Below are 13652 nucleotides of genomic sequence, written 5' to 3'. Positions count from 1 at the left end.
GGATGTCCTCAAACGAGACGATTATTAAGTCCCGGTATCCTCAAACGAGACGATTATTAAGTCCCGGTATCATCAAACGAGACGATTATTAAGTCCCGATATCCTCAAACGAGACGATGATAAAGTCCCGATATCCTCAAACGAGACGATTATTAAGTCCCGGTATCCTCAAACGAGATGATTATTAAGTCCCGATATCCTCAAACGAGACGATTATTAAGTCCCGGTCTCCTCAAACGAGACGATGATTAAGTCCCGATATCCTCAAACGAGACGATAATTAAGTCCCGGTATCCTCAAACGAGACGATAATTAAGTCCCGATAACCTCAAATGGGATGACAATAAAGTCCCAGTGTCCTCAATCGTACTTCCTAATTAACAGCATCTGAGCTTGTTCCTGTTCCTAAAATTGGTCAAATTTGTTGCAATATCAAACAATAAACACTACACTATCATAAATAAACAAGTTTCAACCATAAAATGTGATCAGGTTTCGGACCTTGTCCACTTTTGTGTCAGGATCGGCTACAGACTGACTTGGCCCAGATGGCTGCCATCTTGTTTTTACATGGAGTAGTGTATTGTGCTCTTATATGCTATCACTAGATAGCAGGAAAAAGTGTCTACGAATGAGGACAACAGGTCCAAGTTAAGTAGGATGAAGTATAAGGTCAAGTAAACCCAAAATGCGATGTCCTCATATGAGGACACAGGGTCTCAGGAGGATATGACCTTTAAAATTAAATCTTTGTCCCCTAAGCTGAATAAAAAAAAAAAAACTCCCTCCCCAGTGCTTAAAATGATTTAAAGTGACCACCCCATGCTCATAAATAACAAACAGTCCCTTATGATAATACATAACATGTTCTTTCATCAACTGTATGAACCAACATAAACACATTCAGACCTGATTCAAGCATAAAGCTATGCACTTGTTACTAGGGAAAATATGGACCTGAAAATCTCCATCCTGAGTATCTGTGTTACAACCATAAAAGGAGCCCGGTGTGTGTGCTTGATGTGGTGCTCACTCAGTATCCAGAGAGACTCTGATGTGTCTTATCAGCTTCTTTCCGGTTTGTTCTATCTTCCTCTCTCTCTCCTGTCTCCTGTTTTTATCCTGTGTCTGTTTCTTCCTCTGGTGTGGAGATGCAAGTAGGAGACAGATAAACTTAATACACAGTGTTTTATATGCCTGACAACATTTTCATGAAAAATGCAGGAAACATTTGAGTGGGGGCTCCAGTGCTGTTCAGATTAATTTTACTTGACAGATACACAATGCATTAATAATTAATCTCTGCTCTCATGCTGCAGGGCTCCCGTCAACGGTTCTCATACTTTGGGTGTTGACCAGATTCTTCTATGATGATAGAGGGTACGATTTATCGCACGATATGCAGCAAAGCAGCCAAAAGTTTGTCATAATTTCAATGCTGTTGTACCACAGCATGTTAAACAATAATTCTTCCTGTGTGTGTACTTTAATTTAAGTGTAACATGATTTTAATTAAGTGAATTTTAATTACAGTTGCTGGGATGACACAGAAAATGTTGCAATCTGGTGGATTATTAAAGGACCAATAACAGCCTCGCTGCTGGTGAGTAGAGAGCAGAGAAACTGTAGCCCACAGCTACTAACTTCCCAGAAACTGTGGAAAAAATAACAGCATTAGCAACCAATAAAACATGTCTCCCTGATGTTAGCATGAAGGTACATGTAGCAGTGTACTTGTAGCTGGGGAATGACCCTATAGCAGCACTTTCTCCCATTAAAATCATCACTTAAAGCTTCTTAACACACCCTGACACGCAGCAGGAACAATGATGAGGTTTTATGCACCAGTTTGTGCCTTTTCTGAATGAAGTTATGGGGCAAACGTCTTTAATTTCATCAAAATAAAGTCCTCTGCTTTCATATTCATAATAGGGGGACAATTGTACATGTTCTAAATCTTGAGGGGGATGTATAACCTGCTCCCCTCCTGAAATCTATGCCTATGGGAGTCTGCAATCCAGTCTTTGGATGCCAAGTCATATTGATCTAAATAGGCCTGCTGCGATTCAGTTTCTCTTGGTCGTGTCCTTTTGCTTTCTCATTTTTTCTCTTTCTTTTTTAACCAATGTATTTTTTCAGCCAAACAAAACAAAAGGTAGGCAGGTAAGCACCATAGCAGTCATAGGTGCGTTCCTCAAAATATGGCAATCCCATGCTAAAAATTGAACACAGTTTGACGTCAGCTTCACATTCACTGCTGCAGTTGCTAAGCCGTAATTGAATAATTGCTGCGGGGGCAGGGGTTTAGCACACGGTCAATTGCTAATATTTATTTTATTCATGAATGCCAATCAGTTTACTACACACAATATAAAAGTTTGTTTTATTAAACTGGGATTGTGGTGGGGATAAATAGGTGTTTGTGCACTAAAACTGAAAGTGTGTGTAGTGTCTCTCTTGGGATTTTGTTACCTGGGTAACTGTGCATACATGTTCATGTTTCCCTCTCAGGTTAACATAGTCATCTTCATCAACGTGATCCGGATTCTGGTTCAAAAGCTTAAATCCTCAGCCATGGCCGGGAACAATGACACCGGACACTTTATGTAAGTCACAACTATTCAGAGTTCCCTCAGACACACTCACACACGGGAACTGAACTTTAAACACAGTCAGAGGCCGTTTAGACGTACACGGTGATTTTGATAAACGGAGACATCTTCCTTCATTTGTGCCCTTTGTTTACACGCAAACGGAGATTTCTCCTCTGAAAACGAGTCTTTCTAAAAACTCCGGCCAGAGTGGAAATTTTGGAAAACTCCGGTTGTGCGTTTGCATGTAAACTGAGATAAACGGAGATAAACGGAGTTATAGGCAGCCGACATCACAGTATGTGCCGTAACTTGCGCCTGTGTCAAAAGTGCGACCTATGTTGCTATGGTGACAGTGGATACATGGAATGCTTGAGCTTCTCGTTACACTGCCACCTACAGGTTTGGCGTGCTCTTATGTATATATACACGGGTAAGTGTAAACGAAGATCTTTTTGAAAACGGAGACGGTGAAATGTCCGTTTATGAAAATAGCTGGCCATGTGTAAACGGCCTCTAAGATTTGGTGGCTCTTGAAGAACCAGAGCAGCAACAAGGATTCAGCTGGGAGAACTTATCCCCTCTTAACAAAAGGTACATTTATGAATATTATATCATAGTAAAGCAATACCAAATGCTTCAACATAACAGAGAGGTAAGAAGTGTATGGCAGCAGCAAACAGTGAGAGGTGTCAGGCTATACAGGCTGCTTTATACACCTGATTACGATATTGGCTACCTGCTGGGAGGTAACATCCAAGCAGCTGATGAATGGGCCACTGATTGTGAGGGAAGAAAGAAGCACCTGATGTCAATCAGCTAATGGAGGCAAGACTTCAGAGCTCTGCCTGGACTTAACACAATGCTTCACATGTGATGTTCATTTTAATTCGCCTCCAGTTCTCCGTGGCAATTAAATATTTACATTGCAAAAGGATTTTAATACCTGACCTGTTAAATAATGACGAAGACCGAATAATAGAAGAGATAGATAACAGTTTCTATATTTAGGAATTGAATTATTTCGTGGGGAGTTTATGTAGTAGTGATTTGTTTTGCATAATGCCATTTTGATTATGTCAGTAGCATTTTTGAACAAAAAGTTAGTGTTACTCTTTTAAAAAAAACAGTACTCTAAAGTTCATGTTTTCAACTTAACACAAAGTGACCAAAAGTAAAAAGTTGAATGAATAGTTAAAATATATTCTGGTAAAAGTGAGGAGGAAGCTTCACATTTATAACTTCGATGCAATGCAATGTTTTATTTCGGGTTTTATCAGGATTACATTGGCGTTAAAGGTGCGCTGCTTTGTTCCCCTTATTCTTTGATGTCTGCCTGCGAGCCAGCACCTTGAAATAAAAGGTGTAAAGACTGAAACCAAGTTCACACACACACAACATATTCAGAAATATTCAGAAATGCCAAAAAATCAGGAAATAATTTGACCTTTTAGATGACAATACCTGACTATAACACTAGATGCAGATGCTGGCGACACTCACAACACAATACTGAGCTGCAAGAGAGTCAAAACAATATGTGTCAAATGCAAGTGTTTCACTTTAAATCAAGCTTTAGTCACTATAGACTTTCCGTAGGACAAATGACATTCTCTCCATACAGCACATTTGGAGACAAAGTTAAGTCTTGTAAGTGTTTCTTTTAAACAATGAAGCAATTTTTCGGCATTGAGGTAAAACTGCTGAGAAACTGATATGTCGGAAATGGACGACAGATTCTTTGAAGAATTTACTATGAAGATTTAACGGAATAACTTGATGAAATCCCTCGACAAAATTCCAGTCTTCCTCGCAGTTTAATGGAGAAAACGTTACGTCTCAATCTCGGAGCCCAGAAATCCTTGTTGTACCTGAGTGAATCCTTCCTCCTTTTGACATTTGGTTGGTGCACATTCCAGCTCAGCTGAATTAATTTACAATGAGAGCAGCTCGTAAAAATAGCACCGGATACCAGAAATAGATGTCTCCTTCATCGCCGTGCGACAGGATTGTTCCACCAGTTCAATGAATGCTTCACACTTTCAAAAGCCTCATCTCTGTCCTACAAACTTCAATCTGATTCAGACGGATCTGTGACGCCAACACAAAGGCACAAATCCCAGGAGTGAAATAAGACGAACACAATCCTATTATAGGCCTGGAAATAATCCGACCTTTTTTTTTAAGTTAAACTTTCAGCAGCAAAGGCTGTGATGTTATTTCTAATCAGAGTGGGGTTTTTTGTCATGTTGACTTTTCAGACTTGTCATGTCCTTGTGACAGCTTTGAATCTGATTTCATCATCAGAGAACAAGACGAGACATCTCGTAACTACTGATTGATCTGTCATAAATTATGTTTTGATTGGCTGTGGATTTAGATCATTAGATATCTTCCCAGCTAGTTTATTATCTCTGTGACATGAAAGAATAAAAGTGACAAAAAGAAAATTAAGAGAATAAGACAAGGGTATTAATCAGTGGTACTTCAATCAGGAAAGACAGAAGAATAGAGTAAAGATAATATTTAATACAGTTTATGAGTGTACAGATTGACAGATGATTTGTGCTGATTGAGACTGAGGCACGTGGACACCAGACAGAGATGTTCTGTGATTAACTCCCTCATTGAGTCCTGACACTGGTGGAGGCGGTGGCCGATGACTCTGAGGCTGCTGACTGCTGAGGCAGATGAGGCTGATGAATCCGTAGAGATTAGGTTGTGATAGGGAGGTGAAAAGTGCGCACGACTGCTGCAAGAAATAACTATGGCAGAGAAAGAACCAAATTTAAAATGAGAGGCAGTAAGATGATAGGCTGACAGAGGAGGTGTGTCGCTGTGCCATTGGGTGACTGTGAATCAGCTGAAAACAGCTGATGCCTCAATTTACAGACCCAGACAATGACACTTAGAGATAGTGAGTGAACATGCGTGCAAAGAATGAACGGCAGGGTGAGAGAGAAATCTTACAGCCCGAGCATGAAAATTCCAAATTGTTGCAATAATGTAATGTCACCACAATTAAACAAAACAAAACATTTACATGATATTTAGACATCACCGACCTGACTTGAGGTAAACTTTGAGCACAATGCATAGGGGTGTTGTATGTTGACATTTTAATCTATTCCACTGATGGCGGTGTTGCTTTAAAGGTCAATTTGTTTAGTAAAGATCTGATGTCTGCCACATCCGAGCTACCTGTGATGAGACTTGGCAGAATGATGCAGTCTGGCATTTGAAACTAAAGCACTGATTAGACTGACACAGATAAAGGTGAATATTTCAAACTCTAAAAAGCCACAATGACTTATTCTGATGCTGCTGCTGCTGCTGCTGCTGATGATGATGATGAGGTGATACGTCTCACAAGTTTAAAGCTCCTGAAATTGTTCTAGTATTGTTCTTTATATTTCATCCCTTTTAACTCAGACGTCACATAATCTTGGTACTCATTCACAGAATAGGTTGTTCTTTCACACTCCCTTAATCAGAACTGATCGAGGAGGAATGTCATTCTCTTACAGTGCACCTTATACATGAAATAATCTGCAAAAGACCTTACACTCTGCCGCCCTTATGGCTGTTTAAATGTCTTATTTCTGATCTTGGTTTAATTAAGTGTAAATGCTTTTAACTATACATCTACGTTTTAGCATGTTTATCACCCTGTATTTCTACTTTTAGCGTCCATTTAGTGCTATTGTTGCTCGTTGTATGATTTCATTTCTGTTTTAAAGCCACACTCACCTTTCTGGAAATGTTTCGCTTTTCTTTGTTTAGGTTAAAATGCTATTAATAAGCTGATGGCACACTAAAATGTAAGTGAATTCCACTCATTCCAATCCAATCATTGCATTCGGACTGAATGCAATGATTGGCCGAGCATCCTGTCCGTCTTCCCCTCGTGGAGGCCTCCAACTGACGTAACCGCTTGTGTAACAAAACTCGTAAAACTGCGTAGAAAAACATCAGCTCTGCTTTCGAGCGATGGCGAAGACTGATGCAGCTTCATCCTGAGCTAAAAACGGGCGAGATGGTTGCAGAGTTTCGGCTGGACAGGTATTTTTAGTTAGGCGATAACGTTATATATGACAACACAGCATCCAGTTGCTAATGGCTAACGTTAGCCTACTGTAGCGTAGCCTCTGAAACATTAAGGTTATCTTCCTTGTGCGTTTCCACTCACTAGTAACATTAACGCTACTATCTAACGTTAGCACTGTAACCTTATTCTAAAACTCATCAGTCATCATTGACTCTGGTTGAGTTTTAAAACTCCGGGGTTGGGTTTGACTGTCTTGATTGTAACGTTACACTTGCTCTCCTCTTCCGTGTATCTAACGTTACCTTGCCAATGCTTACGTCTATCATAGACATAATGAGGACGTAATGGAGGAGGGGGGAGTAGGCCTTCGGAGGGAGGTGGAGTTGCAGGAGGAGGGGGATGGGACTTTGGAGGGAGATGGGAGTTGTGGATGTTCAAATTTTTTCTAAGTGCTGTGTGAAATGCAAGAAAGGTAAGAGTTGCTTTAAGTGATACGCATGATGTTTGTTTGCTTAGTGATGCTTAGCTTAGCATCATTGAAAATTAGGGGCTCCTCCCTGAGTCTTAAATAAAGATTTGAAAGAAAGAAAGAATGAATGAATGAATGAAGTCTGCAGGATTGTTCTTTAACATTAACTATAATAAGAAACAACAAGTAAGAATAAACCCTGTTACTTGTTATTTAAGAGTTTAAGACTGAAAAACCCTAATCATTGGCTTCATTGGGATCATCAGATGTGATTGACAGTGGATTACCAACATTAGTAAATAAATCTACTACTGTCATTACATTTTAATTCAGAGTTAAATCCTGATTGGTGCATGGGAGGATGTGACAAATGATCCCTACCCACTCCCAAATGCTGAAAATTGCAAAACAAAAAACACAGAAATCTCTCGTGTGAAACAGCCAGAGGATTATATGTTCATGAAGGACTCATTGCTCAGACTCTTATAGTGAAAATACGTCTTCTGGTTTATGTGTGGATTTTTAGCATGGATTAGCCCGAGTTGTGCCTTTACATACCTGGATTGCTGTCTTTCTTTCTTTCACTCTTCTGTTATTTGTTTCCTGCAGGAGGCTGGCTAAATCCACCCTTTTCCTCATCCCTCTGTTTGGGATGCACTACACAGTGTTTGCCTTCCTGCCTGAGAACACTGGAATGGCAGCCAGACTCTACATCGAACTCGGGCTGGGATCCTTTCAGGTATAAAACACTGGTGAGGGGGCAGAACAAAAAAGTCCTAACTTAAAACGTGAGTTAAGACAGGTCACAAAAAGTTAATTGCAGTAGTCTGAATAATGGATGTTCTCAAAGTAGTCCTTGTTCCACAGGAGTTTGACTTGTCTTAGTTGGAACAGCAAAGACGGATGTTACTAATAACACTAACGATGGGTCTGCTCTATATAAGTGTCCCACTAAGCCATGACAGTGAGTCAGTATGTACATAACCAGGAGCTGGAAACTGAAGCAGTTGAATGGAAGTCAGCCATCAGTTTATTATTTACACCTTTACTTTTCCTGCTGTGTCAAAATGTCTTCTGTGAAAAAAGGCTGATCAGAAATCAAATTCTTTCCGTAAAACAATCTAACACTTTTAATTTAAGTAACTTTATGATACCTTTATAAGAGATTTGACTGCAGAAAAATGACAGTGAGGACGTGATAGTAAATGACCAAAAGAAACAATCAACTCTTTAGGCTGTCGATATTTATGTATTCATAAGTATTTAAAATGTTTAAATTTGTGTTTGAGAAAGGTTATATCTCTGTCACTGCATTTTGACAAACAGAGGCCCTTAATTAACCCTTTGCTTAGCTGACACTGTGATCTGTAGCCTATAGTTCGGCTTTAGCTTCTAACTATCTTTGTCTTTTTAACCTGTTGTTGCTGCTGAGTCAGGTTGACATCCTGGATACATCTTTCAAACACAGACTGTAGACCCCTCTGTCTGCTTCTCTCTGGAATCACTCTTTCATTTTTCCCAAATTATGATAATATTTCTTCAGGGAGTGCAGTTAGTTACAGTGGGGGCTCGGTGCTTACTCTGACAGCTTGTTGGACCATCACAAAGGGGCGGGGCTGGCTAATCTGCCAGATATAAGACATATCATGTGAAACTGATGCACCTAAAAAATTAATCAGAATATTAATCCATCACATGTGGCATAAAAAGAATTTTCTTTAAGCTTATAAATAGAATAAATCTCAGATGGATTTTCCAAAATTGCGTTATCATTGATATTTACACCATAGAGCTACCATGAAACTTTTCTCTTTAGGTTGACTATATGTACGATTAGGGCTGTTTCATAGTTGACGCACGCACAGGAGCAAGCAACGCAAATAACGCACTTCCTTACATAGTCAATACAGTGAACGCAAACGACACGGGCGACACTTGAAATGCAATTCATCGCTCGCGCAATAGGGGGTAGCAGAGTCACCGGTACATTCAAACTAGCTAGTACGGCTATTTTATTAGAGTGCAGGGCACTAGAGCTGTCATATAAATGGGGGTGTGCCCGTATGAGTTCGCAAAGTTTTTCCTCTTTGCCCGCTATATTTCATACCTGCTTCTTCTGTGAATAACAAAAAGTGGTTAATTTCAAGTACGTCGCTTGCATTGTCACCCCTGCTGGCAAAGCATGGTATTACACATGTCGCTGCGTCGCGTATCAAAAAAATGGACAACACATTTTAGATGCAGGCACGCATCATGAAACGGCCCTTACTGTAGTGATTTAAGGGGAGTGTGTTTATGAGATTAGAGTGTGAGGATTGTATTACAGTCACCATGTCTCTTGTGTTGCAGGGTTTTGTGGTGGCACTGCTTTACTGTTTCATGAATGGAGAGGTAGGTAAATGGAGGTGACAGTTTTGTGATACAAAAAAAAAAGTTATTTGCTGCCTAATGACCTGAAAGACCTGATCGGGTTATAATGCATTACTGACTCCTCCTGGCTCTGATTGGTTGTTTCATTCAGATGCAGTGTATTCTTGCAAATGCCATTAGGAACACTAGGAGGAAGCAGAGGAGGAGGATTTTTTCTTATCTTAGGTTATCTGTCTCATGTACTGTTGTCAAGATATAGTGACAGTTTCAGCAAATATGATAAAGTTATTTTATAGAAGTTACCCACTGAAGCTTTAATCCCCCAAATCCAAGAACAAATAAACTAGATAGAGCTGTAACATCTGTACCTTTCTATAAGTTTGACAGCATGTTATCTGCCACAGTGTCTTCTCTGATACTGCCACTGGGGGCAGCAAAGTCACACATGTTTGAATTGTACTTACAGTGGCTTTAACAAAGCCAGTAAGTCTATTTCTGCCTCCAGTAAAGCTCTGCATACACGCCTTTGTCTGCAGGTCCAAACAGAGCTGCGGAGATGGCTGTGGAAGTGTCACAATCAAAACCATCTCACCCCAGCCAAGCGAAGTATCACTCAGATCACAGTTCGAGCCCGCGGGGGGCTCAAGCGGCCTCCTTCTAGCGGCAACATCTCCTCAGTATGATTTTTAAGAGACCATCCATGAGAGGAAAGTTGTTGTGAGAATATCACGCAAAGAGGAAGTCCTCAAACTCAACCTGCTGATGACATTAATTCAACAACCCCTCCATGAGAGGAGTGTAGTGATTACAGAAATGTTGCGCCGGGATGAATAACATCAGTGTCAGCAGCAGTTAGAATGATGACATCACACATTTCTGAGCTAAATCACAGTGTCTTCTATCATGTGTGCAACCAAAAAAATACTAAAAAGTAAAAGGACACTGGTGCTTTTGTAAGGATGTCATGGTGACGCTGTGAAAAAGAGCACAGCAGAGACAGAGCTGGCCCAGAACCTGCAGGAAGATGATTTCACATGCTTGTGTTTACAGTTTGGAGTACAAAAATGAGCAAATGTTTGAGGGATTATATAGAGACAGCTGTGGAAACAATGGCTGTTTGAACTTGGCTAAATTATGTGAGACAAGCTTGACTTGTCTAATTGTTTTATGCAGCACTCAACAGAAGCAGTTTTTAGTGCGGGCTGAAAATATGTGCGGGGTTGATATGAACCGAATGTGCAAATTGATTTTTTTGTGCAGCAATTCAGCTGCTGCTAAAGAGAAAATTTCAATCATGAACATGCAGAGGAACCTGAGCGGATGTATTTAAGGCTGTGTGTTTGCCTGTGTGTGTGAAGCTGCCACATATTGGTACATCATGTCTTAAAAAACTAATTATTTGGAGGAGCTGTCTGCTTTGATGAGCCATCTTTGAAATATTTGTGAATATTTATGAGCTTGTTTCTTCCTTCATCTGTCACTTTTTATGCTGCTGCCAGATGTGATAATCTGATTTTTTTGGCACATTTGTTGCACTGAAGGAGAAACCAAATTGGTACAAAAAAAGATGCCAGGCATTTACAGGGTAAGGTGGCATCAAATTGGTTCTGTGTGTGTATTTATATCTGGCATTTGTTTAAGCTCAAGATTTTGCCCATATGCAAGTGACTGCCCAAATTTATAGCCAGAAACAAAACAAAACAAAAAAACAAAAACACCAAGACATTCAAGCTCTGGCCATGTCCACATGGAGACGAGATTAGGTGTATCCGCAAAGGTTTTTTATTGTATAGACCTTTCGTAAACATGGAACCAGCGTTTTAGGAGCCCAGTACGCCAACTTTTGTAACCGGGTCCCAGAATGAAAAAATCTGAAGACGCCACCTTCGCATTTCCGTATTTACAATATAGTACGCCTCTTTTCTGAAGCGATGATGCCATAACCCCACCTCTCCCTTAACCCGCATGCACTAGGCGTAAAGGCGCCACAACAACAATGGCTGACTACGCAGTGGTTGCATTTGTGCTAGTTTTGTAATCAAGTGTGACTCTAAGTAGCAGCTCTACCTCGTCGTCAGTCCATATAAAGTGAGCTCCTCTGGCGTTTGTATTTTTCCGCCATCTTCTTCTTCATGTTTGTTTACTTCGCACGATTTTTATGCGCATGCTCCATTTCTTATTCTCTGTTTTTGGTGTACTTTGTGGCAGCGTTGCAGCGCCACTCACAGGCCTTGTATATGTACTACAGCCTTTTTAGTGGCTTCATGTTTACGTACACATATCTTGAGACGATTCCGTGTTTATGGAAAACTTTTAAAAAACGAAATCGGTTTCGTCTTCGTGTGGATATGGCCTCTGTCTGTAGCTGCCGAATCTCTGTGCTGGGTATCGTCACAACCCAATCACTTAAAAAATAGCATTGTAGGTTTCTTCAAACCACATTACACACATTACATTTGTAAGTTATGATAAAACAGATACATAGACGCTTTTAATTTCAACAACAATGTGGTTAGGTTCAGGCAAAGATCACATTTTGACATAAAATATCTGGTCTGGGGGGCAGGAAGGCAGCGATGTCTCAGCATAAAACAGCCATGTTAGTGTCTGATGCCTTGTTTCAACAGTTTACACCTCTAGTGTTTAATGCAAAGAAGTGTGAAAGATAAAACGTCACAGGGGAAGTGGGAGAAAAGTTGATCTGAGTGTTTTTTACCATCTGATCTTGTGGGATATCCACATGGAGCAGCACTGAGACAAAAACAGGACCAATAACGTATGGTGACAAATGAGTGATGAGGTTGGTCTGTCAGGTGTGTAGCCAGTTTTCTAAAACATTTTGTTGAAAGACGTATGATCCATTATGCATGCACTCTATGTAGTAACTTTTTTAACAAAACAAAATATCTAAACCATCCACTGAGGTGTGAACGGGCGAACTTGTTCTGGATACGTTTTCTGGGATAAGAATAAACCAGCGTCCAGTGTGCTTTATCTCTTTGGATTGGGCGAGCCATTTATTCTCAACACATGCTCACCCTTACATAGCGGGGCAACAGCATTGTGCATATTCAACCTTTATTCCATTCAGCAAATTCAGTTTTCCACGCTGATACTTGATGCTTACATGACATGCTTCAGTAACACGGTCAAAAACTGTTCACTTCCTGTTCCACACACCTTATTCCCATTACCTGGAGCTTACCAATATGCACTTTAAACATGGATGCTTCACCCTGTGTTCAGTTTAATAACTGCATGAGTATATTTATATTTACCTTGTTTAGATAAGGATAAAATAAACAAACAAAAACTATATGATGGCTCCAACACTCTACTGATTTATAATAATACCTAGATACTGGATGCCAAGATGGATGCCTGGGTTTACTTACCACTGGCTCTGGCTCCACCCACTTGGCTCATAGACTTTACATCATTATGACATCACAGGTTTTTAAGTTGCTTTTCTCAGCTCAAGGTTGTCAAAGTTTGACAAAAAAAAAACCTCCATGGATCAGAAACGGATAACAGATTGAGTTATGATAGACCTTGTTTGCAGTTTGAGGTGTCTTGTCAACAGTTTCACAGACATCTCTTTGACAATGGTGGACTATGGGTCAAATGCTTTTTGGGACACAGGGGATGTCTTGCAGCAATACATGAGGGGCCAGTGGGAAAAATGTTCCTGGGGGCCTGCTACGTTATGTTACACTGGTAGCATTGTTACGCCCATCCTTGGGTCGTCCTATGGGACAAATGAAACTCCACCACTGACCCAATATAACCATGTAAGACATCTTTAAAACACTCAGCAAGCAAACAAGACAAGGGAAATTTTGGGCTGAGAGGCAACAGGGCCAGTAGTCCCCACACCAGTGTCCTTTCTCCTCTGCTGGCACAGGAGCCCTTGAGCACCTCCTCCATGCCAGGTGCACTGCACCTTGTTAAGTAATGCAGCACACCTGGGCAGATCTACAGTGGAGGGAAAAGGGACAGCAGCACAGAACATAACGCATGTTACTGATGTTAGCTGGCTAAACATGCTGTCGAACTTTGCACTTTGAAAAAATGTATAAATAGAGCTGCATTCATCAATCTGTTAGCAAAGTTGTTTTTGTGCTAACTTCCTGTGGTACAATGCATCCCGTCTGCCCAAAGTCTGCTTCAAAAG

The 13652-nt window shown here is 40.4% G+C and overlaps 1 protein-coding gene across 1 annotated transcript in view; it reads left to right on the top strand.

Annotated features, from left to right (window-relative positions):
- Positions 1 to 13629, top strand: part of LOC125902534 (vasoactive intestinal polypeptide receptor 1-like) — a 47003-nt gene extending 33374 nt beyond the window's left edge. The window contains exons 8-13 of the mRNA XM_049598978.1: positions 1320 to 1380; positions 1534 to 1603; positions 2512 to 2606; positions 7718 to 7847; positions 9458 to 9499; positions 10015 to 13629. Coding sequence (XP_049454935.1) covers positions 1320 to 1380; positions 1534 to 1603; positions 2512 to 2606; positions 7718 to 7847; positions 9458 to 9499; positions 10015 to 10161 — 545 coding nt within the window. The 3' untranslated portion in view covers positions 10162 to 13629. The remainder of the gene's footprint in view (positions 1 to 1319; positions 1381 to 1533; positions 1604 to 2511; positions 2607 to 7717; positions 7848 to 9457; positions 9500 to 10014) is intronic.
- Positions 13630 to 13652: the final 23 nt, after the last annotated feature.

The sequence above is a fragment of the Epinephelus fuscoguttatus genome, linkage group LG15 (assembly GCF_011397635.1).
Source record: "Epinephelus fuscoguttatus linkage group LG15, E.fuscoguttatus.final_Chr_v1".
In the NCBI taxonomy this organism is placed as follows: Eukaryota; Metazoa; Chordata; class Actinopteri; order Perciformes; family Serranidae; genus Epinephelus; species Epinephelus fuscoguttatus.
Note: the sequence above shows the minus strand (reverse complement) of the source record. Positions and strands in the feature narration are given on the sequence as shown.